This window comes from Tinamus guttatus, unplaced genomic scaffold (genome assembly GCF_059628265.1).
Source record: "Tinamus guttatus ecotype Peru unplaced genomic scaffold, ASM5962826v1 Tinamus_guttatus_pri_ptg000286l, whole genome shotgun sequence".
Taxonomy (NCBI): domain Eukaryota; kingdom Metazoa; phylum Chordata; class Aves; order Tinamiformes; family Tinamidae; genus Tinamus; species Tinamus guttatus.
Window position 1 is genome coordinate 2,192,726 of NW_028288820.1, and position 23,873 is coordinate 2,216,598.

Consider the following 23,873-nt stretch of genomic DNA (forward strand, 5'->3'; position numbering starts at 1 on the left):
CCAGGCAACTCTAACATTTGCATCTATCAGGGATCCACTGTAAGAAAACATACGTTGTCTTGTCCTATTCTTTCTAGGTGCAGTTGTCATACTTGTGAACATTATAGTGTACTGTGCTGTGCACCTAAAACCTGTTTGTGAACCTAGGGAGGAAAAACAACTGAAAAGTCAGCTGAGGGATTGTGCCAGGGATTATCATCACTTGAAATGAGCTACTGATTTAATTGTACTAGTAAAATTTTTAAGTGTGCTGCACTATTTGTTCAAGTCAAAATCCGCTTTTGCCTTTCATATTTTGCTTTGAAGCTCATGTGAGGAAAAAAAAAGGAAAAAAGAAAAAAGGGAAAAAAAAGGAAAAAGGGAAAAAAAGGAAAAAAAAAAAGCTGTTGCAACTTCAAAATTCCTCCTACTCAGTTTTACACTGGATTTCTCATTTACTTTCTCTTTAAAATTACAAGGGCGAAGAAAACCCTTGAAAAAGGCAAAGTGTATGTTGGTGGCAGGCAGGCCATAGTGATGGAAACCAAAAACATTTAAAATCAGTCTTCTAGATGGTGTGTGAAGAGCACAAGATTGATGGCATTCCTCCCACAGGAAGCAATTACAGCTATCAGAGCAAAGCAGGAAAAAAAAAAAAAAAAAAAAAAAAAAAAAAAAAAAAGGATGTGAGGCTAGAGAGGAACTCCTCTTCCTCTTCTCCTCCATTCACCTAAAGCAAGGAGCCTTCATGCTCTATGAAATTCATAAAGCCTCACAGCATTTTTCAAACTAACACTGTAAAGTGAACAACTGTGCTGCCAGTGATGTTGGGTTCAAATTTCCTGCTTTGCTGTTTCATTTGCAAATGCCTTTCTGGTCTCCCACTTTTAGTGCTTGGATGGGATATCTAGTAAAAAATAAAAATAAAAATAAAAAAATAAAATCATAAAACTATCAGTCAGTGTTCTATTTGGTTTTCTAACTCTCCTTTAGGTATATACCTTTGTCATACTGCTTGTAAATCACTGTGACTTAGAACCGGGCTGACGACAACTTTTAATTACTTTGATATCCATTTAGAATAATTTATACAAATATTCTGTCTCTAATCTGACACTCTTAGATTATCTATGCATCCTCTTCTTGTTTTATATTTAAATCTAGAAACCATAAGCGAGCAAGGACTGCTTTATCACCATTCACATAGACAGTACTTACTACAGTGTAATCCACTGGGACTGATGGAAAAGAAAATAATGACTATTACGATGACCCTAATAAGATCATAGACAAAAGGAGAGAATTAAAACAACAACAAAAATCCTTTTGCATTATTCGCACGCACACAGACACTCATGCACAAATGTTACATACTGACCATTTAACGCAGTCTGTGTGACCCAAGTAGTGTCGCTGAGTTCTCTCATCATAGTTAAATAGTACCACCACTGATGCTATGAAATACACTATTTCTCCGGTAGGAAGGAGGTAAACATTGGCTCGACAGTCTCTCCCACGATACCCATATCTAGATGCATATATTTGTTTAAAGTCAAGGTCATAATCAGTGCATATCGGGAAATATAAATTTTGAAACAATGGGCAATTGTTCTCATGACACAAAACATATTCTTCATTATATTATTCTCTGAAAGTATAGTATAAATTTAGTGAATAATAGTTTAAAAAAAAATGGTCAACAGATTTGGGGAAACAAAACCCATTTAAAGTGATGTTTCACAGACACAAAAATAAAGCATACTGAAGTAGAAGGCATGCTGAAGACAGACAAACCTAAGTGTCAGCTTATAAGTCTGACGCTGGGAAGTTTCACTAGGCAGTGATGATACTCGCTGCCCTGGCTTCACGGCTCCTACAGCAGCACTGGCATTCCAGAGGGCAAGTGCAGCACTTCCAGCTGGCCTTTCCAACACGTGTGGGAAAATTCCTGATGCTCTTCAGAAAACGGCAAGATTCTGCAAGAGCAGCTGCCAGATTCAGAAAACAATTTCTTTGCGAAACATTTTTCAATATTTCTAAAGCAAACAAGCTTTGATGCTAGCTGGCAAGGGCAAAACTGAGTGAATCTAACCAAAACACATCTCATAAAAGAGATGATTTTGCAGAAAACCCATCCTGCCTCTCCAACACCAATGGCATTAAAGAATTTTATGCACTACAGTCCTACCTCGGTTAGCCCAGATCAAACTTTATTCGAACCTGATATTTTGAGGCAGGTGGTTTTTCTTCATGGAGACTCCTAAGGGGCTGCCTGCCCACATGTCAGCCCCCAGGGTCCTTGTACACCATTAAGTCCCATCTCACGCTGCAACAGTAGCTCTGGAGCTTTAAAAATGAAATTACTTTTTACAAATTATGTCCTGCAACTTAGAGGTACTAACACATTTGTAGCAACAAGGAAAATATGGGCAATACCCTAAGCAACTTTAGCTAAAAGATCCCAACCACAGGTCTTGGTTGATCAGACAGCAAGGGAATGAAGTAAAAGACCCACATGGAGCAAACCCTTCCTTACAAACATTAGCAGATACGCGAGCCTAAACCGACATCTGAACTGATGGCCCGACCTCTATTCTTCATGAACAAGGCCTACCCTCCCACAAAAAAAAACCCACTCAACATCCAACCAAAAATTACAAAAATGAAAAAAACAAACAAACAAAAAACAATCAAAAAACCCTACCACATTCTTTCCAGTCATCCCCTGAAAAAGTCAAAGCACTACCTACAATAGAGATCTTTCTTCTTTTGTAGCCCCATTAACATGGCATACGCAAAAATTTTGGTTCCAATTGGGACATTGCATTGAGTTGTCAATTAAATCTCTTAGGAGTAACAAAGAGAAAACAGGATCGTTTGCAGAGCACTTACTACAGAGCCCCACGTGAGATCTCTGACGCAGATGTTATTCACTGGCCTGCTTAACTAATAATATCAAGAGAAATGCTTATGTGATATAATGCTGAAAGCAGAAAAAAACAGGATGCCTTCGTTCTTGCCTTATCACTCTTTATCTTCCCACTAAATTTTCCTTTCTTTTTACTTTGTAAGCGTCAATAGCACAAAAGGATAATATTGACAATGGCCCTTTTACAAAAGCAAAGCAAATCACCCAGAGCTTCCAAATCTGATGGGCGTTGAAATTATTATTTCTGCGCGGAGGCCCGAAGAACACTGTCCTAAATAGCACCTCAGAGGAGAAAGGCAGATCCTGTCGGTTTGTCCTCCACAAAAGGGAGTGTAGTGGTAAGGATTTGCTAAGATTGACATCTTTGAACATCCACACTGGAACGGGATTAATTACTTATGCAAATATGCCTTTCATAAAAAGCAGCCTACCATGGGGAGGTAAGGCTGAATAATCTGGCGTGTACCGCGGAGCTTTGGCACTCCTGAAGCTGCAAGAAATGGTGTACGCTACCTTCGTGCATTCTTTTATTTCATCCCTCCTATATAAGACGGTACGAAAGAGGGGTGGCATTTTCTAGAAACATGGAAAACAACAGTGTATTTTGTGAGATGCTTTTGCACTCTTCATTCTTCATTTGAAACGACCCTAGGGGTTGCTACACACCAGTTCTACCCTTCTCCGTCCATTCTGAATAAAGTAGCAAAGAAATACATTAGTAATTGACTGTGATTCTACAGTAAAATAGCTAACATTGCTGTTTAATTTTCATTATATTTTAATGGTAATCTTTCAATAAGACTGATGCTCCAGGAACGCAAATTCAAAGACAATAGGCTTAATACTGTAAAGATGACTTTTAGGCCAACTAAGAGAATGGCTTTGTCTCAAAAATGATATGTAGAAGCACAAATAAACAGTGATTTATTTATTTGAATTGGCTAGGATAGTCACTGCCCCATGCAATTCTGCAATACATTAGAATGCCTCTAATACTGACTTATTCTTAGGAAGAGCATCATTAAAAAAACAACAAGAAAACAAATGAAAATGACGACAAAAAAACCCACAACCTTAAAACCCACAAAAATTCCCTCCAGAAATTGACTTTCAAACTGTGAGAAAGATGCTATAATATCCCCAACAGCTAACAGCAGTACCAACAGTGATCTCCCTTGCTACTAAGCCCATGCCTCTACTACTAGGAATTTCAGATATGTCTTAATCATTGCTGACCTGCAGCAGGCAGGATTGCACAGCAAAGCAAACTAAATTTATGCAAAAACACTCAAGGGCCACCATCAAGGGCTCACATCTTCCTTCTCACGGGCTGCTTCAATCCTGCCAAGCAGCTTAGATATTTTTTTGCAGTCAACAATAATCTGCAGCACAAACAAAATCTAACTCCATTCTGCTGATTCCACAGGTGCTGATGTCAGCACCTGAACAAACCACAGGATGCAGCCCACCTACAAAGCAAACATCAGAACCTTTTTTTCATCTATTCTTACTCTGATGTAGCTGACCAGTCAGGCACATGGCACCAGCAAAGGAAAGTCCAATTATAAACAGTCCTCCAGTCTTCCTTACATAGAGAAACACTGGTCTGATTTAGGATGACATATAAGATTCATTTCTTTAAAGAGATTCCAAAAACATATGGACAGCTTTGTTTAGGCTGGATTTATTTCACTTTAATTAGCCCTCAGCAGGAAACTGGTTTAACCTGAACTTAAGGTCTTTGGACATTAAATAAGTATGTCCACACAGGGATTTGCACCTACTTAACTGAGGGGTGTGATTTCATGATCACTTTTCATTCATCCAAAGTCCTCAGTGCTGAAAATATAGATTTGATCTTCCCCTTGTCTGTTGTTTCTAGCCCTTATATATTTGTGGAGTAAATCAAATTAATGAGTTGATCCTGCTAAAGAGTAACTCAGTAAAAAAACACAACCAAACAAAACAAAACAAAACAACAACAACAATTCAGCCAGATCTAGTTCACTGCATGGTCATGAATACCAGAATCAACAAATCAACACCCAAGAGGGCTGGCAGCAGGAAAACATGGCAACACAATTTTGCAAAGTCTGGAAAAGAGTTCTATTTTCCTTTTGATCAGGACTTTCAATCAAAAACTTGTCTCCTTTATGGTCTACACTTCCAAAAACTTGCTAAAGTTCAGAGGACACTTTTTTCCCATCCTCCTCAACTAAATGCCCCATCTTATCAGTTTCAAAAACCTATTTGTTTGCAAAAATAGAAAGACTATAGATAAATCTTCTTTTGTAAGTGGAAATAGGTGGATTAGAATATATGTTTGCCTTAGCTGACAGCGCATGGGCAGCCCTTCCTGTATATATCCTGACACATGACAGTATCATCATCATTCCTAAAAACCTTAGGGCTTTCAGTAATATCAGAAGAACCAAACTTGAGATAATTACACCAACTAAAGGGTTGCCCAGCCCATGCTATTTTACTGACACATAGTTTCTATTGGCTCTTCCATTAAGCTGTGGTTCTAAAAGTTAAGTGTATTCCCTGAGACTAGCAGAAGGGAAGGACCCAAACATGTTCAGGAGCATGTTTCTTATAGTGAACTTAAGACATGATACTGAACAAAAATTCCTGACCTGCTGTGTCTGGAGAAATGTCATTAGTCACATTCAGACTAACTCCATTCTTCACACGATAGATGTGCTCAGCGCCGACTGTCTTCCAAGAAGTGAACCCTTTAACTGCGGGGCTGAAACATGTTAAACAGCACTAAGAATTTTGTGGACGGAGAACTTCTGCAATCCTCACTCTGTAGACAAGGAATTCTGCATCTTGTTCAGGATTTTTCATAGCTCTAGCCTTTTCAAAGTGAACATAGAGGAGAGGAGGAAAAAAAAATACAGAAAAAATATATTTTTTCCATGCCTGGAATTTTTTGCAGCTTAAAGATGTACTTTAAAGTACAAACTATTTAGACTGCTTCAATAAATTAGTTCTTTTACCTTTTCCTTGGGGTAAATTTTACTACTGAACACAGAAAACACACTCCTAGAGCCTAAAGGAAAAAAAATGAAGACAAGAAAAAGCGAGTCACAAGTAATTATTGATAAGGATACACCCACTCCAGTTTTAACTTTTCAGGAGGCAGTTCTGTCCTGATATCATCATAGTTTTCTACATCAGAAGGAATGAACATTGTGATTGGTCGACCCCGCATGAACATCTTGATATATTCTCCCTCTGTAGAAACAAAAAAGCGTATCAGTTGTGTGGCAAGTTTACACGAGAAATTAGCACAGGAAAAGGAAACAGTAATAAGCACAGAGATGCAAATAACACTTGCAACATGATTATTTATAAAATATGAGCTTGGTAGAGGCCCAGATTTTTAAAACGGAGCACAGAAACCACACACAGACACACAATACACATGCACAGTAAGTGCTAGCTGAATGTGTGATAGCTTTCTGGACAGACTGAGCATGTAACATTTTAGACATGCAAATTACATAGCAGAAGCAAATCTCAAACAAAACCTAAAGTTGAATAGACAGTCATGGAATCAGAGGATGAGCTATTTCAGGCTGGAAGGGACCTCAGGAGGTCTCTACTTAAACCATTTCCTCAAACCAGGCTCAGTTATGAGGCCAGGCCAGGTTGTTCAGGGCTTTATCCAGGTGGGTCTTGAAAATCTCTAAGGATGGAGATTGTCCAGCTGCTCTGGGCAACTGCACGACTGCTCTGCCAGGGAAAAGCCTTCCCTTGCATCTGAGTCTGAATCTCTCTCGTTTCCACCTGCCTGTCATCCTTGCCCTCCCTCACGCGTTGCACTGAAGAATCGGGCTCAGTCTTCACTCCGGCAGCCCCACTCAGTCTCCCTGCGTGCCAAGACATCTGCTGCCACCCACGGACCAGCTGAGCCTGCATCGCGTTGCCTGTTCCCACTCGTTGATAGAAGTGCTGGAAAGGACCGGTCCAGGACAGACCTCGCAGCTCGTTACTGCCCTCCCGAAAGAGTACCATCCATAACCCCCTACCCTGAGGCCCAGCATCCAAATAGTTCTCTTTTTTTAACCAGTCCGAGGTGTAGACTGTAAAATCTCATCTAAATTGCAAGAATACTGTAGCAGGCAGTACTTTTATGAACAAAAAGTACTTTGATGACAAAAGCTTTGATGAAGCTTTTATAAAGACATATATACATACAATATATATAAAGCTTTATCGTAAATAGCATCACAAACCACTATGCTAATTTGAACTACAAATTAATTGAAATCAGCCCAATTTCATCACTATCACAGCGGGGAAGAACGAACAGCTCCCAGTGGCTCCATATGTATCACAACAGCTGTGACAACACAGACTTCTCTGTCATATACTGCAAGGAGGCCCCAGCATTGCACAAGTCTTTAGGGGGTCCCTTTTCTAATCAGTAATAGTGGATGATTTTACACCAGATAATATTAATGGCATAGTTTCAACATGTCATGGCACTGTTTAAATGCTCCCAAACTGCAGAATCACGTAGCATCAACCCAGGCAAAATTTTCATTTACTATATTTTGATATTCCTATTAATTAGAAAATAGGCAAATAAATCTAATTATCTACATTCACTTGACACCATCATTTCATTCCATAAAAGCCACAAAAAAAGCCTAATACCCTATAGCCATACAATGAAATTACTGTTTTTCACCATTGCATGAATGTCAATCATCCCAAATGAGAACTCTGTCCAAATAAGTCAAAGAATTAATGCACCTGTACAGGAGCTAGTTAAAAGCAAACAACCTGCTATATGTATGACATTCACTTCAGAAATTCTGTTTGGAGTGTAATGCTTTTCAAGGTTTTTATCTCCTAGTATAGAGCAGTTTGATTTCTTAATCTTTAATTAACAATTTTAATACAACAATTTTAATTAAACAGTTTTATCAAATTTACCAAATTCCCAGACTAAAAGGGTAGGACTAACATGACCCTTTTTTCCTCCCCCCAGCTTTCAGTGTGCTCAAGTTGACTTTCTGAGACCAAGAATTCATTTTACTTGAATTTCATGTGTCTTTTAATCCTCATAGTAGATTTACTCAGCACTGAAGGCAAGCGAAGACAGAATTTGATGTGATAGTCCAAATGCAACTGAAAGATAATGCAAAAAATCACAGGCTGGAAAAATATAATTCCTATGCCAAAATTGTAATTGACTCAAGTAAAATTAACGTATGCATGAAGGTTTCTCCTTATTTTGAAAGCCAATGAATAACAATAAAAGTTCAGACCTTTAATCCCAGTATTTTGATAGCAGACCAAGAAAACGGAAAATAGTTGTCTGACTTCTAAGAACAAAACGGAGATTCTTTGAACCAGAACCCCGAGATTCTGTCCACTGACGACAGTAGAAAATTTTCCTCAGATCAAATATCAAAGAGCGAAAGAACAAAGACAACCACCTCCCGGTAGCTAAATTAGAAATGGCAGTTGTTTTACCAAATGTGTATCATTTAACTACATTGCTGAGAAAAGAGAGAGACCCGTGTTGTCACTGGTTTAAGGCAAATGTTTAAATTGGCCATTTTATTTTTCAGCCAGTACCTTTTTATTGTATGTTTTTGGGGAAGACAAAAAAAATACTGTAAAGGTACACATAATGTATTAATAACAATCCTTCTATGAAAATCTGAAAATTTCAGGCTCCTATAATTTGAAATACAGTAGAGCCTGAAGGTATTTTTTAAAAAAGTTTCTGTGTGCAAGTCAAACGACACTGAATTTTCTTTGCATTTCTGGTTCTGTAAGATCAGTTCAAAATGACACCATAAATTTAGGATCAAACTTCTCTGTGCTTCTTAGACTAGCAGAGACTAACTGCAATCAAAATTCCTGGGGACAGAGGCAATTACGTTCTCCTATAAGACCCTACGGATGAGACAGATGAAAGAATCCAACAGAAATTGAGTCAAGTCTTTTGCCTGGGGAGAAAAACCCTCTTGGAGCCTTGGGAAAAAAAATCATCTCTGGGGCTTTCAGACAGATTTAGCTCCCTGAACCTCCATATTAAAGGAGAAACATTTTTGCTTTTCATTAGATACTTGCGTATCTTCAAAGGCAATCTTAAATACACACGTTTAACACACAGTGACACATGAACTAGGTATAACATGATTAATCCTCTCCCTACAGGAAAGGGAGGATAAGAAAAGACAGAGAGACAACCCACTGAAAGATTTTTGTCTAAGACCGTAAATTTCCTTTCTTCAAAATAACCTGTAGGGCAGATAAAATATTAATGTAAGAAAATCTTTTGAAATAGTACAGAAGATGGCAGCGCATCAACAAAACCATTCCTCAAACAGAAAGTAATTGCCTAAGGCCAAATTCTTGTAAATGCAAGTTAAGAAAACCAGTGGCTTAACTCCTTCACATCATAGAGGCTCCCCGGACGCTCAAGCGCATGGCATTGCATTGCTTTCCTCCCAGCACTCTCATGGTTCCTAGGTCTTGGTCATGTCAGGTATTTCTCTGTCTTTTGGAAGACATGGAATTGGTGATTTCCATGGTCATATTGTAACAGAAATGTAGGCAAGCAGGTATAAGGGAGGGAAAGTGAGAATTTTCTAAGAGTTTTGAGGAAAACCAACACACCTCTACTGTTTTTTTTTTTTAATTTTATTTACCTGCCTGAAAGGAACGGGAACCAAAACAGCTGTTTCCTGTACTAATTCAAGGGGCTGCTCACACTCTAGCACCGCAGGGAGAGCACGTACAGAACAGATTTTGGCTGCACGTGTGCGGGTGGGTAGTGGACAGGAGGGGACTTAGGCACTCAGTAAGTTAATTCATCTGCAATTGCACGAGTCCTGCAAATCCTCTCAAATATTGATCAGATCAGCATGAAGAGCACAGCTAAGCCTTGTCAGCACATCTGTGTGCTGCAGATGATCTGTGCCACAGCAGAAGGAACAGCTCAGCCCCAGGATTACTACAGAAGAAAATACATTGGGTGGGAGGTAAACCAGCAGTCTCCTGTCCCAGATTTCATTCTCCAAGAACAAAAATACCCATCTCTAAGTCTTCTTTTGTGTGATTCAGTCTGCCTGCACACCTGGAACACACCTGTATAAATTCACCTTTTAAGAATGCGGGTGGTTACAGCTGCACACAGTATTAGTGTGCCTAGTGGAGCTTTGATGCATTAACACATTCCATAAAACAACATATTTATCTCAGAATTACTTCTGATACCCCCTGGGATTGCACTTTCTTTTTCATAATATGTGGGTGATGCAGCCTTTACATGTTCAACTAGTGTGTTACAGCCCTTTTCCTCACCATTTAATTTTGGCAGACAAGTTGACAGTTTATAGCTAAAATGATTCTAGTAACTCCAGCATGTGTGATCTTGTACTTTACATAGTTTAATTTTATCTTAAATTTCTCTGTAAGGAGAAGTGTAAGGAACATCTAGGTCCTTCTGTCCTCCACTGAATCAATTTTGTCTCTTTGTACTTTACTGTGCCAAGTTTATTATTGCAAAAATTAAGCAAAATTGGCCCCAGCAGGCTTCAGGCAGACTTTTCCAACCAGACTCCCTGCTTCAGGTTCTGTGGAAGTTTATAGATTGCAAACAAACGAGTTATTCACTATTCGTCATTGTAAGCTTTGGATCGAAGCTACACTGCATGCACCCAAACTGCTGGTAACATAAGCAATACCAAGAACTCAGGACTAAGAGAGAGGCAAACAAAAAACTGTAGATCAACAGTATACAACGAATGAAAAAATTCTGCAAAGCCTCCTCACATCAAAAGACGTTTTCCATTCACATAAAAGAGCCTATAATCAGGCCTTAATGAAAACGAAAAAGTGACGAAGAATGTAACACTGAAATTCAACTTCAAGCAATGCCATTTCATTCGCCAGTTAATGAAAGAAAGCTGAAAAGCCAACAATTAAGAGAGAGAAATGCGGAAGATAACAAGAGTGAAAAATCTAGTCGGTGATAACAGCAGAGATAGAGCAATGAAAACAACTGAAGGGTTGAAATTAGTGCTTTCATGAAGTCTGCACAGAAAGATTTGTGCAGTTCTGCTTGAGCAATGAATTACCCACTGTGAATCATGCTCTTAGGATCCTGAGTACAGAAGGATTTCAAAGGAGAATAATAAAAGTGAATAGGGACTGAAAATAGCAGAAGAAAGGTCAAAGCAATCTTTGTAGTTTAACTGGGAAACATCTAAAGAGAAGAGTGTTCAGGAGACGTGAAAGTTGCCTTCACATTTGTGAAGTGTATCAACAAGTGACACCCAAAAGAAACACTCAACCTCTAAAAGAAAAAAAAATTATGTCTGAAAATGAAATTGTCTCAGAATATGCAGTAGATTGCTAGAAGCACATGAAAAAACACCTACTGGTTTCTACAAGAAAATGAGACACATTTTTAGGGAAAACAAAACACAACTTTATCTCTCTAGGTCTCGTTATTAAGCAGACCCTGAGGATGTCCAGCAATTCTGTCTTGTAATAAACTGCTTTTCAGTTAGTCAGTGTATGCATAATGAGGAATCTAAAGAACATATATAACTATATAGAGATAAATATGTAGGAGCTAAATAGCGGATACATAACAAAACTGTTCATTTACACAGTTAAATCATGGAACTTAAATCATGGAAAAACAATCATGTGATAGTCTTACCCTACAAACCGATTATTACTGCTTTTCTCTAAAGTCCCAATCTTGTTTGTGAGCATAACATGGACAAATCATATCGAAACCCTGAAATCAGTGAATTTGTATTTCTACAAATAGCCTATTTCCCAGGAGCTGTCTGTCCTCAGGCCTGCGTCCACCATCTCTGTAGGACCACTAACCCCAGGAACGAGGACTACAAAGCTCATTTCCAATTTAAACGAATGCTAACAACCCAAACACAATCAACTTCAGCCACTGTTCACAATATGGTATTTCATATTGAGTACAACTGAAACCTGGATGTGGGCCTGGCAGCTCTTGCCCTATGCCATATGTATTTGCTGCTTCCAGTGGCCTCCATTTGTGGCCACTGGAAGTGCCACTGTCCCCCTTAGCTGCTGGTATGACACAAACCAAGCAAGCCAAAAAAGTAGACATTTATCTTGGTTTGGAATCATTTCACCTCTGTGCATTGTGATTTACTGATGGACCTTTGGTTATTACAGTTTTATGTAAATAATTAAATCACGATAAAGACTCCACTTTAATAGCGGCAGACATTAAACATGTAGATGTTTGTAACAAGTACAATTTGCTTTGAAATAAGGATTAATATTACAACTCTAGAATAAATAAAAATAAGAATAATAAAAATAAGGTCTCAATAAAAGGAACTCAATATACACAGTAAACTCAGTAAAACTATATCTAAATGCTGTCTGCTTAAAGAATAATATCATGAAAAAGAACTACTTCCAAATACCCCCCTAAGATCACCTTGGATCATTTCCCCAGTATCTATGGTTTTTAGAATGAGAGCAAGCAGCAGTACGAAAATGAAGTGCGTCTCAATTTACCCTCAGACACATGAGTGTTCTCAGAAAGCATCCGACAGCAAATCTGCACATCTGCTGCAAAGAGAGTTCTGAAATAGGGCGTTCTGCATTCCCAGGGGACAGGACACACAGTACACAGGGTAATTTTTTCCTCTCTGGGCTTCACAAGTGCCCTATTCTTGTAGGGCTATAGCGCTGCCACAACTAACAGAAGAAAAGCACTGGAAACTAATAAAGCACTGACAATCTAAAAAGAAACAAAGTTAGGAATGCAGTGAATGTTTTTCATTAATTCTCTCACATATGGTTTTTATTGCCATCCAAAAATGTCTAAATGTCTGTTATTACTTTATAATAAGTGAACAAGTGATTCACGTACAGAGCTGCTATCACGTAAAACCAAACACAAACTGAAATATGGAATCTCAGCAGAAACAAAAAAAAAGTTTTATCTTAAAATAACCAGGACCTTCACTTTCTGGGCATAAAAGCATGAATGGTTTATGATTAATACTTTCTAAATGTCTCTGCTGTAATGAAACACAAGATGGTTTTTATAGGCAATTATAAACACCTGCTGGTAAAGAATTTAAAAGAATAACTTTAGCTAATGTCCTACTAATGCTGTGGTAAGCAGCTGCTTACTTCACCCTCCATTTTATTGTATTTTCATGAGTTTTGATGCCTTTTGGTACTGTATTTTATTATAATAAATGGCTCTGGTTTGTAAGGATAAACAAAGCAAGTGTTTAAAGAAAAGCCTAAAAAACACAATCCCCTAAATTCTCTGGAACCTACAGCAAGCATATGGAAGTATGCCTAATACTTCCTCCATTGGATTAGTGTCACACAAGCGTTCCCGTTTTTACTGCATCTGTTTCAGGATATGTCCAGATGCACAGGCTCAGGCTGAGCATTAGAGTCGCTGCAACTCAACCCACGTGGGGAGAGGGAAAAGTCAGCGTTCCGGGGGGAGGAAAACTGGGAGCTGGTACACGGCAACACGCACTGCTCCGGCACAGGGCTGGATGGAGGAAAAATCTGAGGAAGCTCCGGGGAATTTCAGCAATTGCCCAGGTCCTCTCGAACACAAACACCAACCCCTGCATACCCTGCAGGGGCCTGTGAAGATAGTTTGGATAGCAAGGCTAACTGTGCCTTTCTCTTGCAAGCCCATCGTAGATGAATCTGTGCTTGTTGCTCAAGGCTTTTGCTTTTACAGCCCATGCCAACAGATATCACAGTGACCAACACGCAGACAGTCACAGAGAGCACTGCAATGGCTTCTGCTGCTAGATAAATATGATTCCGAGAGCTAAAAGCGTAAAAATGCATTTCACTACATTTTGTGGCATTTTACCATGGTGACAACATTCAAAGCAGCTTCAGTAACAGCCTGAACTGGAGCTGACTCTAGGACTGTCAAAGCTATGGGCACTGCAACTTTCCAGCCCACTATCCCATGTACATAGCTTCCGCTTATAATACTCTGCTGTTCCAACGTGTTTGCCAAGCCTGTCTGATAAGCACATAAAGACCCTAAGGTGCTTTTACACAGAAGATCTGATCTGAGCACAAACAGCTTCTCACAACAGCTTTATTTATACAGCAATTATTAGAGTCACCTGCTCTGAACAGCGTCTTGCGCTGAAGGGACCTGGTTGGGTGATGCCGAGCTTATACTGCAGAGGAAAATAAAATTGTACAGGTAGCTAACAGGCAGGTTGTTCCTGTAGCAGCAAACACAACGTGGAACCCAGCACACCATCTTGTAACACACTGTAACACACTAGTACACTCACTGGCCCACATAAAAAAAAGAAAAAAAAAAAAAAAGAAAAGTTTTGGAGTTGTAATCTTGGTCGTTTCAGCTTTGTCCGCATTAAAGGCGGAATGATGTTTTGCCACTACACTTGTTTAAAATGTTAGCAAATGCATTTTCTACGACAAGACTTTCTCCCCTCCTCCATTACAGACAGGGCCGTTGGCACCTGAATCGTATTTCCCTGTCGCTCATTCCGGGCAGCATGAGGCTGAGGACAGACTGTGGCAGGACACACAGAGAGCCACCCCGTTCCTTTCTCCACGGAAGCTCACACCACACGCGGTGACAGAGCGGACGGCAGGGCACGCGCTGGAGGCCACAGAAATCAGAGCTACCAGAGGCAGAGAAGGGACAGACTGCCCATTCCTGGCAGAATGTGTAGAACTGTAGAAGCACATTATAAAGAAAGAATTAGTATTTTAGCTGTACGCAACTTGGCACTGAAAAGCTGTGTTGGGTTAGAAGGGGTATTTCTGATGCAATAGCTTTATTTAATTTCTGTAAAGCTAATTTGCAGCTGACCTGGGCATTACTGATTTGTTTTCTTTTTCAGTAACCACCGCTGCACAGATGTACTGCTCCACTGCTGGTGTATAAATTCCCTTGTCTGCTCCCCAAGCTTGTGCATTCCTCTTTTTCCCTATTGATTCTGTAGGATGCTTTCAATAACAATCTATTTAGAATATTTCAAAATACGTAGTATCTCTAGAAAGATAAAGTACTTGGATTCAAGTTAATTTTGGCCTCAGTACAACTTATGGTAACTTCAAAACAATTTGAGTAGTCTTTTATTTATTTATTTATTTATATATATATATATAGACACTTTTTTTTTTTTGGGAAAAAAAAATTGAGGGGAAAGAAACAATGGCCAAAAGTAATCAAAACTGTGCAAAAGGTAATCTTGCTTACAGCGCAGAATTTGGAGTACGCAGATTTGTTAAACAGCAGCAAAGAAAGCACAGGACAGAACCTCTGTACATAGATATCTACATGCTGAGTACAGCATGCACTTGGGTAACATGCTTTAGTTTTGAAACTGCATGCTTCAGTACAGTTTGTAGGACATCAAAGCAGAGTTATTTTGAGACATAAAAGAAGGGATTTCTTTTGTTGTCGCTTTCCACCACTTTCAGATAAACTGCTCCTTTTCCTGTCTGAACAAGCCAGCAGCAGCAGGTGGCCACAGAATGCAAGATTTATTGATGGAAAAAAATACATTTTAGAAGAGACTCATTTTTCCTTTGGGGACACTATATGAAAACGTTCAGTCTCTGTTCTTGTCTAATCAGTATGTTTATGTTGTAATACTGGCAAGACAGAAAGCTGAGATAAAACAAATCTTTTAGTTGGCAGTTCTTAATATCCTGGTATATTAGGCAACAATGAAAGACTTCTTGAGCCTCATCATTTAAATACATAATTCCTCTAAGGAAATTATGCACATGCATATTTATTTTAGACTGCTCCAAAATAATCCTCCCCACATATATCATATGCTATCGTAAACTATTTCAATAATAAAAAAGCATAAAACGCTCAAATCTTTTAAGAGATCATGCATTGATACTCTCTATGGTGAACAGCCAAATAAAAGATTCATGACAGTGCTAAATTAGAAAGCAACCATTGGGCATAGCATAAGTCTTACCTTGGCTGTTTTTTTCACGAGTTGACATTTTTGCTGGTTATGGAATAGAAATAAAATATCTTAAAACTATTTCTACAGTCTCGTTCTCACTTGCTTGGATGCAGACTGGTACATAATTCAGAATTTAATACTTTGTTACTCTGACTTCTCTCTATAGACACATAATTCTCTATATTCCTTTTCTCATAATTCTCTGCATTCACTCTACATTCCATAAAATGGAAATAATCAAAAGTTTTCTGATTTACAAAACCAAAAATGAATCCTCCCACTACCCATCAAAAATTTCTGCCTTTCCTAAAGACCCAATTTGATGAGACTTTCTCCACAATTTCAGAGCTGTACACAGGTCCCGAGTAACAGTTTGTCAAATAAATTCTTCTAGCAATTATTAACGCAATTTTAACTCTGCATCCATCTTTCATAAGTGCACTTCCCAATATATTTATTTACAGGAAATACTATTCAGTTAAAGGCAAATCTTTTCAACTTCCTCCATTATTTAAAAATAAATGGTTTTCTTTACCTTGGCTGACTGTGACATCCTTGTGCCTGGGGAAAAATGCAAAACAGTACCATTAGTATGTCAAACCAATCACTTCTCAAACCAATACCACCTAATTCTGAAATACCATTGCATTTGGCAACCTCAGACTCTCGTGAGAGACTGACTATAGCACAGGACACTAAATAACTGATCTTGATCAACGCATTGCATTTTTATCCACTTAGCATTTTATTCACAACATCTCTTTAGTAACTTAATGTCTTTAGTCCCATGGCAGGCTGCTAAGAGCTACTACATAAACAACAAACAAAAAAAGATTTAAAACAAGTTATGGAGGGCATGTTTCTTGTGCATGGAAAAAAACATTTTGAGAGAGCAATAACCAAAGTGTTTTAAGCTGCCAAACACCTTCAGGCCTGCATGCAAAGCATTTAACACCTGTCAAAACACATTGTCAACACAACAACAACATGAATTTTTCTAGGAATTAACCTTGTTGGACATATGGGTTAACTGTTGGCAAGCTGAAGTTTCATCTAAAATGAATCGATGGAGCATTCCTGAAAGTGCAACATGAGGTCTCCCAGAAATGCACTTTAGATGTCTCCCAAGTTTTTCATTTGTTAGCCTGCTGTCCAGAATGAAGAACGAACTATTCATGGAAAGCCTCAATCCTTTCTTGCAAAGATAGAAGGAATATTAGCATCTGCCTTCAAAGCTACTTCCTCCTGGAATACGACCCCTTGATAAGCAAACGCATTCCATAGAAAAAGTGAATTCATTTGAAACAGAGCAGGTAGGTATGAGTGGCATCCAGTATTTTTAGCTGGATAGAAGTCAAATTTTCATAACAGCAACAAAGGGTCAAGCATACACATGAGGAAAATCATATCTGGCTACTGGCAGGTTCACCCTTCTCCAGGCTGCCACATGAGAAACCTAAGCTGGATTCCCAGCTCTGCCTGAAAAATGTTGGATGACTGGCTGCCATGGGAATCCTATAGTCTTCTCGTGGCTTTATCAGCCTGATTTACAGCTCTGTGCTGGCTTTAAAGACCGAACTCGCTGAACAAAGTTCAAATCCTGGGCTGCTAGTGCAAAGCACAAGTAAAACATTTTTGTTCTGGGGCCCACACTAGGGGCTGAATTCTATTCCCTTGCGTAAGAGTCGGGTAACTATGGGCAAATTAGGCCAACTTTTTTTTATTTGGCAACTACAGATGTGATGTATCAATAGGCATTTGGACCAATTCTCCTATAAATCTGGCACGCAGGATTTGACTAAAAATGAGATTAATGTGTGTAAATACTGCTTTATTACAAATCTGAGCATAATAATAAAGTGTACAACCAATATAGCACTCAGTCCTCCATCAGACCAAAGTTAACAATTTACAACAACTTCAAGTTCTGCACAAACAGATAGTAGTTTATCTTTTTTATTATTTTTTATTTTTTACATATCATAGACTATAGAAATGCAGCATTTAAAGTCTCTCTTAAATAACAACCAGAATCACAGGAAAATGAAAAAAAATCATCTGTATATAATTCAATAGACAAAATGTCAATGAAAGTAAAATTATTAAGAATTTTGAAGTATAGCGCTTACTGTTAGAGATATTTTAGCAAGATACTAGAAACAGAAAAGAAATTTGGTAAATAGAAAATCCTCAAGAGGGAGGATTTTTCATTCCTAAATACTCTCTACCTCCTCTCTGCTATAACTGAAAACGCTAAAGGGCTACAGTGAAAATTAATTATAAAGGGAAAAGCAGCAATTCCATATTTTGCAGAATTCTTCAGGCTAGGCATAAAACTTTTGGTAAATGTGCTGATATCCACATTCAAAATTTATTTAATGTACTTCTGTTGTTCTCATTCCTAGGACCAAAGGAATGCACTTGCACCACTCTTGACCTCATGTAACTATTACTAGTGTCTACTTGACAATCTCTTATGCAAGCTAAGGGGAATAGTACAGGCATGATCATAAAAAGACTAGAAATCACTCTAAAAGAGTGGATCTGAAGGGTTTTATTAGGTTTGGGAGGGAGGAGGTCTCTTCTACTGCATTTATGAAAGATGCAGATGAAGCTTCTCCTACCAGGCTGGGAGAAGCTGCTGTGGCTCAGGGAGACCAGCTCAGAAATTTGAGGCACTGTAACAAACAGGGCAGAGCTCAACCAAAGAGCCAAAGGGCCTTGTTTCTAGAGCCAAGAGCTTAACGGGGTAACTTACAACTCCATTCAGTCGCTTGGCCCTTGCGTTTGAATGCGCAGGGACCAAGCGCAGCAAGAACACAAGCACGGGCACGGCTGCTGCTAGGAGCTTGGTTGATGCAAATCTCCTTGTACTGACTACTGCCAAAAGACACAAGTGGCCCTAGCGAAATGCTTACGTCTGTAACACTGACTTCTTGCTCGTTTTAAAGAGAATGAAGCTATTCTGGCAGGACAGGAAGGGCAGAAGAAAAACCCTGGCATACTGAAGGTCAAGCTAAAAAGATACCTGCCTATCATCCAGAACCTGGACTCGGAAACGTGTTAAGCAATTAAAGAGACCCACCTGAAAGCTTAAGAATACATTTCACAGTTACATTTTACTTTACAAGCAGACTTACCTTTTGCCAAACCCACTGAATTAATTCTGGGGAAATAAATCAGCATTTCCCAATGAGTTTTTAATTATGAAAAGATTGGTTGGAAAGCTACACAAGGGGCATTAAAAGCCCTAAATCCCAATGCATAATTCCACTAACGTTAACACGTAGTATTAAAATATCTTTATACTCTAAAAATACCACATTTACATTTTGTTAAGAATTTAAGATTCCAGAGGCATCTGTAGTCTACTACTATGGCTCTGAAGTTCACTCAAACTTATATGCAACAAACCCTGATACTTACTTGTCAACATGCTTTACCACTGGGGTTATTAGTTTAGGTGCTGTTCTCAACGGTTTGTTCTGACTGTCATCTGAACTCTCCCATGCACTGTGATGTTTTTCAGCAGGAAAGTGTTGCTTTATACTAGGAGAAACAAAAATATATTTTAAAATGACAAATTAGGAAGATAACAATAACTGGGGCTGGAGCGCAACTGACAGATCAAGCAGCAGGCAGCAAAAGCAGAGTGAGGTCTTCCTTCAAGCTGAAGCACGAAACAGGGAAAAAAAAAATTTAATCAAAAAGTTCTAACTGGATGAACGAAAACAGTTGAGCCAGACAGCTGCAAGATATGTCTGATCTGTTCCTTTGCCCATTTTAAAGTGCTGTTACATAAGAGCTTGTATAGAATATCTCTATACGTCAACACTATCATTGCTAACAAACTTAAAAAAAAAAAAAAAAAAAAAAAAAAAAAAGGGGGGGGGGCTTGTCTAAATGTATATTTTTAAGCACTTAAGGAATATAACCAGAAGACTAGAAAAAACTGGTCACTGGCATTAAAACAATAAGCTTAGTTTTTTCAGACTACAATTTCATAATTGGTAAATACGGTACCTTACAAATAAGGTAAGCTAGGTTTGGCCCACTGCTACAGACAATTAAATACACAAATTCTGATAGAGCTTTTCGGCAATCTTGCTGTAGTCAGTTTACACTAATGGCAATCTGAAACGAAGTTTCGTTGTCCTTAGCTTCATGCATAGCTGAATTATGGGAAAAAAAGCAATCTAGTTCAAATGATTTTTCTGACTGATACAGAGGTGCATCTGTCCTGCTAACAATATTACATTTCATCCAGTCAGAATTACTTTTTACAGAAGTAAGTTCCAAACCACAGCTGGGCAATGGCAGCACCTCAAGAGGCTGAAAAAGATCTTGGGACAAAGAAGTTATCAAACCAAGTTAAAGCATTAAGACATTTAAAGGGCTTCCCACACGCATACTGCAAAAGATTAGTAAGCGAGGCTTCAAGCACATCTTTGCAGTGAGATACCAGGCAAGAGAACAACAGGCTGCAAGTTGGACTTCAGTTTGTGCAAGACATGGAGACAGAGCCTTTATGGAGTGTTATAACATGCATCAGTCAGGTGAAAGTTTAAATATTTATTAGAACTGTGAATTCAGACAAAGCAACACAACACAATCTTGTGAGCTACAATAAATTTCGGAGGAGTAAATTTCATCTATTTAAGAGCTTGTTTGGGTCTTCTAAATGCCAAGAAAATTTCATACCTTTCCAAAATTTCCAAATAAGGTGACAATGAATCATTTAAAAAAAAAAAAAAAAAAGGAAAAAACCACACTGAGTGAACTGCATAGTTTTTAAACTCAGAAATAATCGCCCACATGTTCGGATCCATTTGCTGGATTTTAAAAAGCCAGTTAAGAAACAGTACCATTCTCTCTGTGCCCACTTGCCACCAAATTCAGCAGGAACATAGAGGTAATCCTAAAAATACCCCTACTTTCACTTAGGTAAAGCAGTTCTTTAATTTGTGTGTAAAAAGTAGGATTTCACAAACATAAAGGATAAAGTGAATCAGGTCATTCTGCAGTCTGGCAAGGATTGTAGGCAGGAGCAAAACGCAGTCACCTTATGGATAACTTGAGAAGACAGACACCCAAAGGAAGGGTTGCAATGATACTAGTATTTAACAAGTGCTGTTACAATATGTGGTAAGTGGTCACATGTAAAACCTACTCCACTGTTTAGCAACTTTAGACAAAACTTACAAAGCGCATTTTGAGAAACATCAAGTCAGTCTTTGTTATACATTTTTAGAATAATACAACTGATTAGAGGTAATCTATCTTTACCATATTAATATTCCAAGTTACAACAGAATGAAATGCTTTCTTAAAAATGTAGTCAAATAATACTGCATTTTTAGTATTTGTGCTGTTGCAGTTCCACAATATATGCCTCTTTTCTAGCATAAAATAAGCATTGTTAAGCATTTATCAACCGGATCGTGAAATCGGAATTATTTCACATGACTTGTTGTCTAATAGGAACTCAGTATCATTGCAACCATTCTCTAGTTCTGTACTGTGGTACTGTGAAAACCTTTTAGCTGGAGCAGAACCCTTGCTTTCTTGAGTTTGCCTGTGTGTTTGGAGAGTCTGTGAGGAGGGCTGGGGAGAAGGTGATGCTTGAGTTTGTGGATTTTGATCATTAGGATGAGATTCCTCTTTTTTTTCTTTCTGGCCTGGAGGTTTTTCCTTCCTTTTTTCTGTACCGCTGTAAAATAAAGTATAACATCGGGAAGAAAAAAAAAAAAAAAAAAAAGAAAGAACAAACAAATAAATTAAAAAAGTAGTGAAAATGCACTATTTGAAAGGATGGGAGAAGCATATCATAACTTACATATATATAATCACTAAAAGGATGCTTGGTTATCTACTGACTCTGTTCAGATAAGTTAATTATCAATGTGTTTTGCTAGAAGAAGATATAGTAACCAGTTACCAAAATAAAAAGAGGAAGGAAAAGGTTTATTTTCTTGGGTTTTTTCTACATAGATGTGCTAAGTTTACTCTGATTTAAAATTGATTTTTTTTTTGATTTGCCCTGCATCCTACATTGGTTCTACAGAGTCCAAACCTGTTATAACTCGATGCACAACTCCAACAATTTTTTTTGTCCGTCTCAGCCAAGGCTCAGAGCAAGGGCAAGGAAGAAGTATGACGATGAGTTTAGCCCTGTTGAGAATCCAAACCTCTGGAGCTATTTCTGGATGTGGCAGGTACTGCTATCTCTGCTTTTGCCGACGACCCTGGCTTACATAAGCCAGCAGCACAGCGTACCAAAGGAAATCAGCACTGAGAACTCACCACAGTTCTAACTTGTAGTTAACTACATCAACCTGTCTCATCACTTCTTTAAAACTTTCCGTAAACAAGCCAGAAATATGCCTTTTTTTTTTTTTTTAAATTGATGGATTTATTTATGTTAACATCTGAAACAAATTTTACAACACATTAAAAACACATCATTAACAATCTTAGATTCATTGAGGTCTACTGAGTCGAGGGCAAGATTAGTTAAAAGACACTTTGTATAGAATAGAAGCCTTTGCAATATTCTGACCCACACAAACAGCAGGACCTGGAGGGGGGGGAAAAAAAAAAAAAAAAAAAAAGGGTATTCTGCAGTATAGCGTGTATTTTTTGAAACACCAAAAGACATCTTCCAGAAGAAATTTCTCATTGAAAGCAAAACAAACAGATACAAGCACTATCTAAAGGGTGTGGCGGTGGTGGATTTTTCATTAACGTTCAGAGTAACCTGCAAAGCAAATGAAAACAAATAAACAAACAAAGAGAAATTGTACCTTTTTGAAGGGAAGAGAGGAAGCCAAAGACTTCTACCTTCTTAATACACTTCCCCCTTCCCCTCATCTAAATTACTCAGATTTCATTTACTTTTTTTCACAGAAAACTATATAATAGTAATAAACAAAAATAAGACCTGATTCTAATAACACCTAAAGTCTTTTCCAATTCATTTTCTTTATTTCAGCTGAAGTATATTATCTGTCAAAAGAAAAAACTCTCAACACGTAAAAGAGTTTCTAACTTTTCCAAAGCCTTCCAAAGTAGCACTGAAGAACAGACTGAATAAAACAGAACAAAAACAAAATACGAAGTATATTTATAAAGATCGTTTAGGATTTCTTTCTTAATCTATAAAATGTTTAAACACTTCAATATAATGCATTAATCATTTTTTTTTCAGAAAGACCAATGAAAAAACAGAATGTGCTTTCCCAATTCTCTAAGGCATAAATGTAATTATGAAGAAATAAGCTTGAAGAACAATGGGGTTTTAGTAAATAAATTTATAGTCAGAAGACCCTAACTAACTAGAATCCTAAAAATAATTTCATCACAAGACTTAGCTTGCTTTATTAGCTACAGAATTACAATGAGAAACCTTAATCTTCTCTACAGCCTCTGGCAAGAAATGCAGCATAGAAAAGTAAACTCTAAGAATTTCTTGTCCCTAAAGAAAATAGTAAGAGGCTCTTTATTACTCTGCTGACAGACGTGCTTATAGAACATTCACACTCCATCAATGCAGAATTACTCATGGTGAAGTCCATCTGCTAGGATAGAGCACGCTTTCTTCAGAAACCATCTTTCTGAAAGACAAAACTGAACTTTCCTTTCTGCTCTCAGGATGTCAAAATATGTCTTAACACTGATAAAAGAGACAGGGGCCCCAGCAGGAGGACAGAGAACAAGCCCATGCAGTGACGTGCAGAACTGCAGCTTGCGAGTGGACATCACGACAGAACGAGGGCCCGCAAGCCCCTTGCTCTGCATCCGAAGGCGGCCCAAAAGAGCTAGCGAGCGTGGCCGTTACTTGCCATCGCTTCTCACTGCATTTTTTGCACTGTGCTATTTGTAGCGACAGGCCAGCAACTGTGCGACTCTCTCTTGAGTTGCTCCAGATGGCGTGGCTGAACGCCACCAGCCGAGAGCAGCAG

General features: G+C 38.4%; 1 protein-coding gene across 3 annotated transcripts in view; it reads right to left on the reverse strand.

Annotated features, from left to right (window-relative positions):
* Nucleotides 1-23,873, reverse strand: part of EML4 (EMAP like 4) — a 136,509-nt gene that overhangs the window by 29,734 nt on the left and 82,902 nt on the right. The window contains exons 4-9 of one of the 3 annotated variants that reach the window (XM_088527404.1): nucleotides 21,449-21,622; nucleotides 19,339-19,461; nucleotides 16,448-16,473; nucleotides 15,922-15,954; nucleotides 6,028-6,151; nucleotides 1,358-1,507 (exon numbers count right to left, since the gene is read on the reverse strand). In XM_088527404.1, the coding sequence (XP_088383530.1) occupies nucleotides 1,358-1,507; nucleotides 6,028-6,151; nucleotides 15,922-15,954; nucleotides 16,448-16,473; nucleotides 19,339-19,461; nucleotides 21,449-21,622 (630 nt within the window). Of the gene's footprint in view, nucleotides 1-1,357; nucleotides 1,508-6,027; nucleotides 6,152-14,605; nucleotides 14,655-14,792; nucleotides 14,978-15,921; nucleotides 15,955-16,447; nucleotides 16,474-19,338; nucleotides 19,462-21,448; nucleotides 21,623-23,873 lie in introns of those variants that run through there. The other 2 variants (XM_088527402.1, XM_088527403.1) reach the window with 2 other exon arrangements.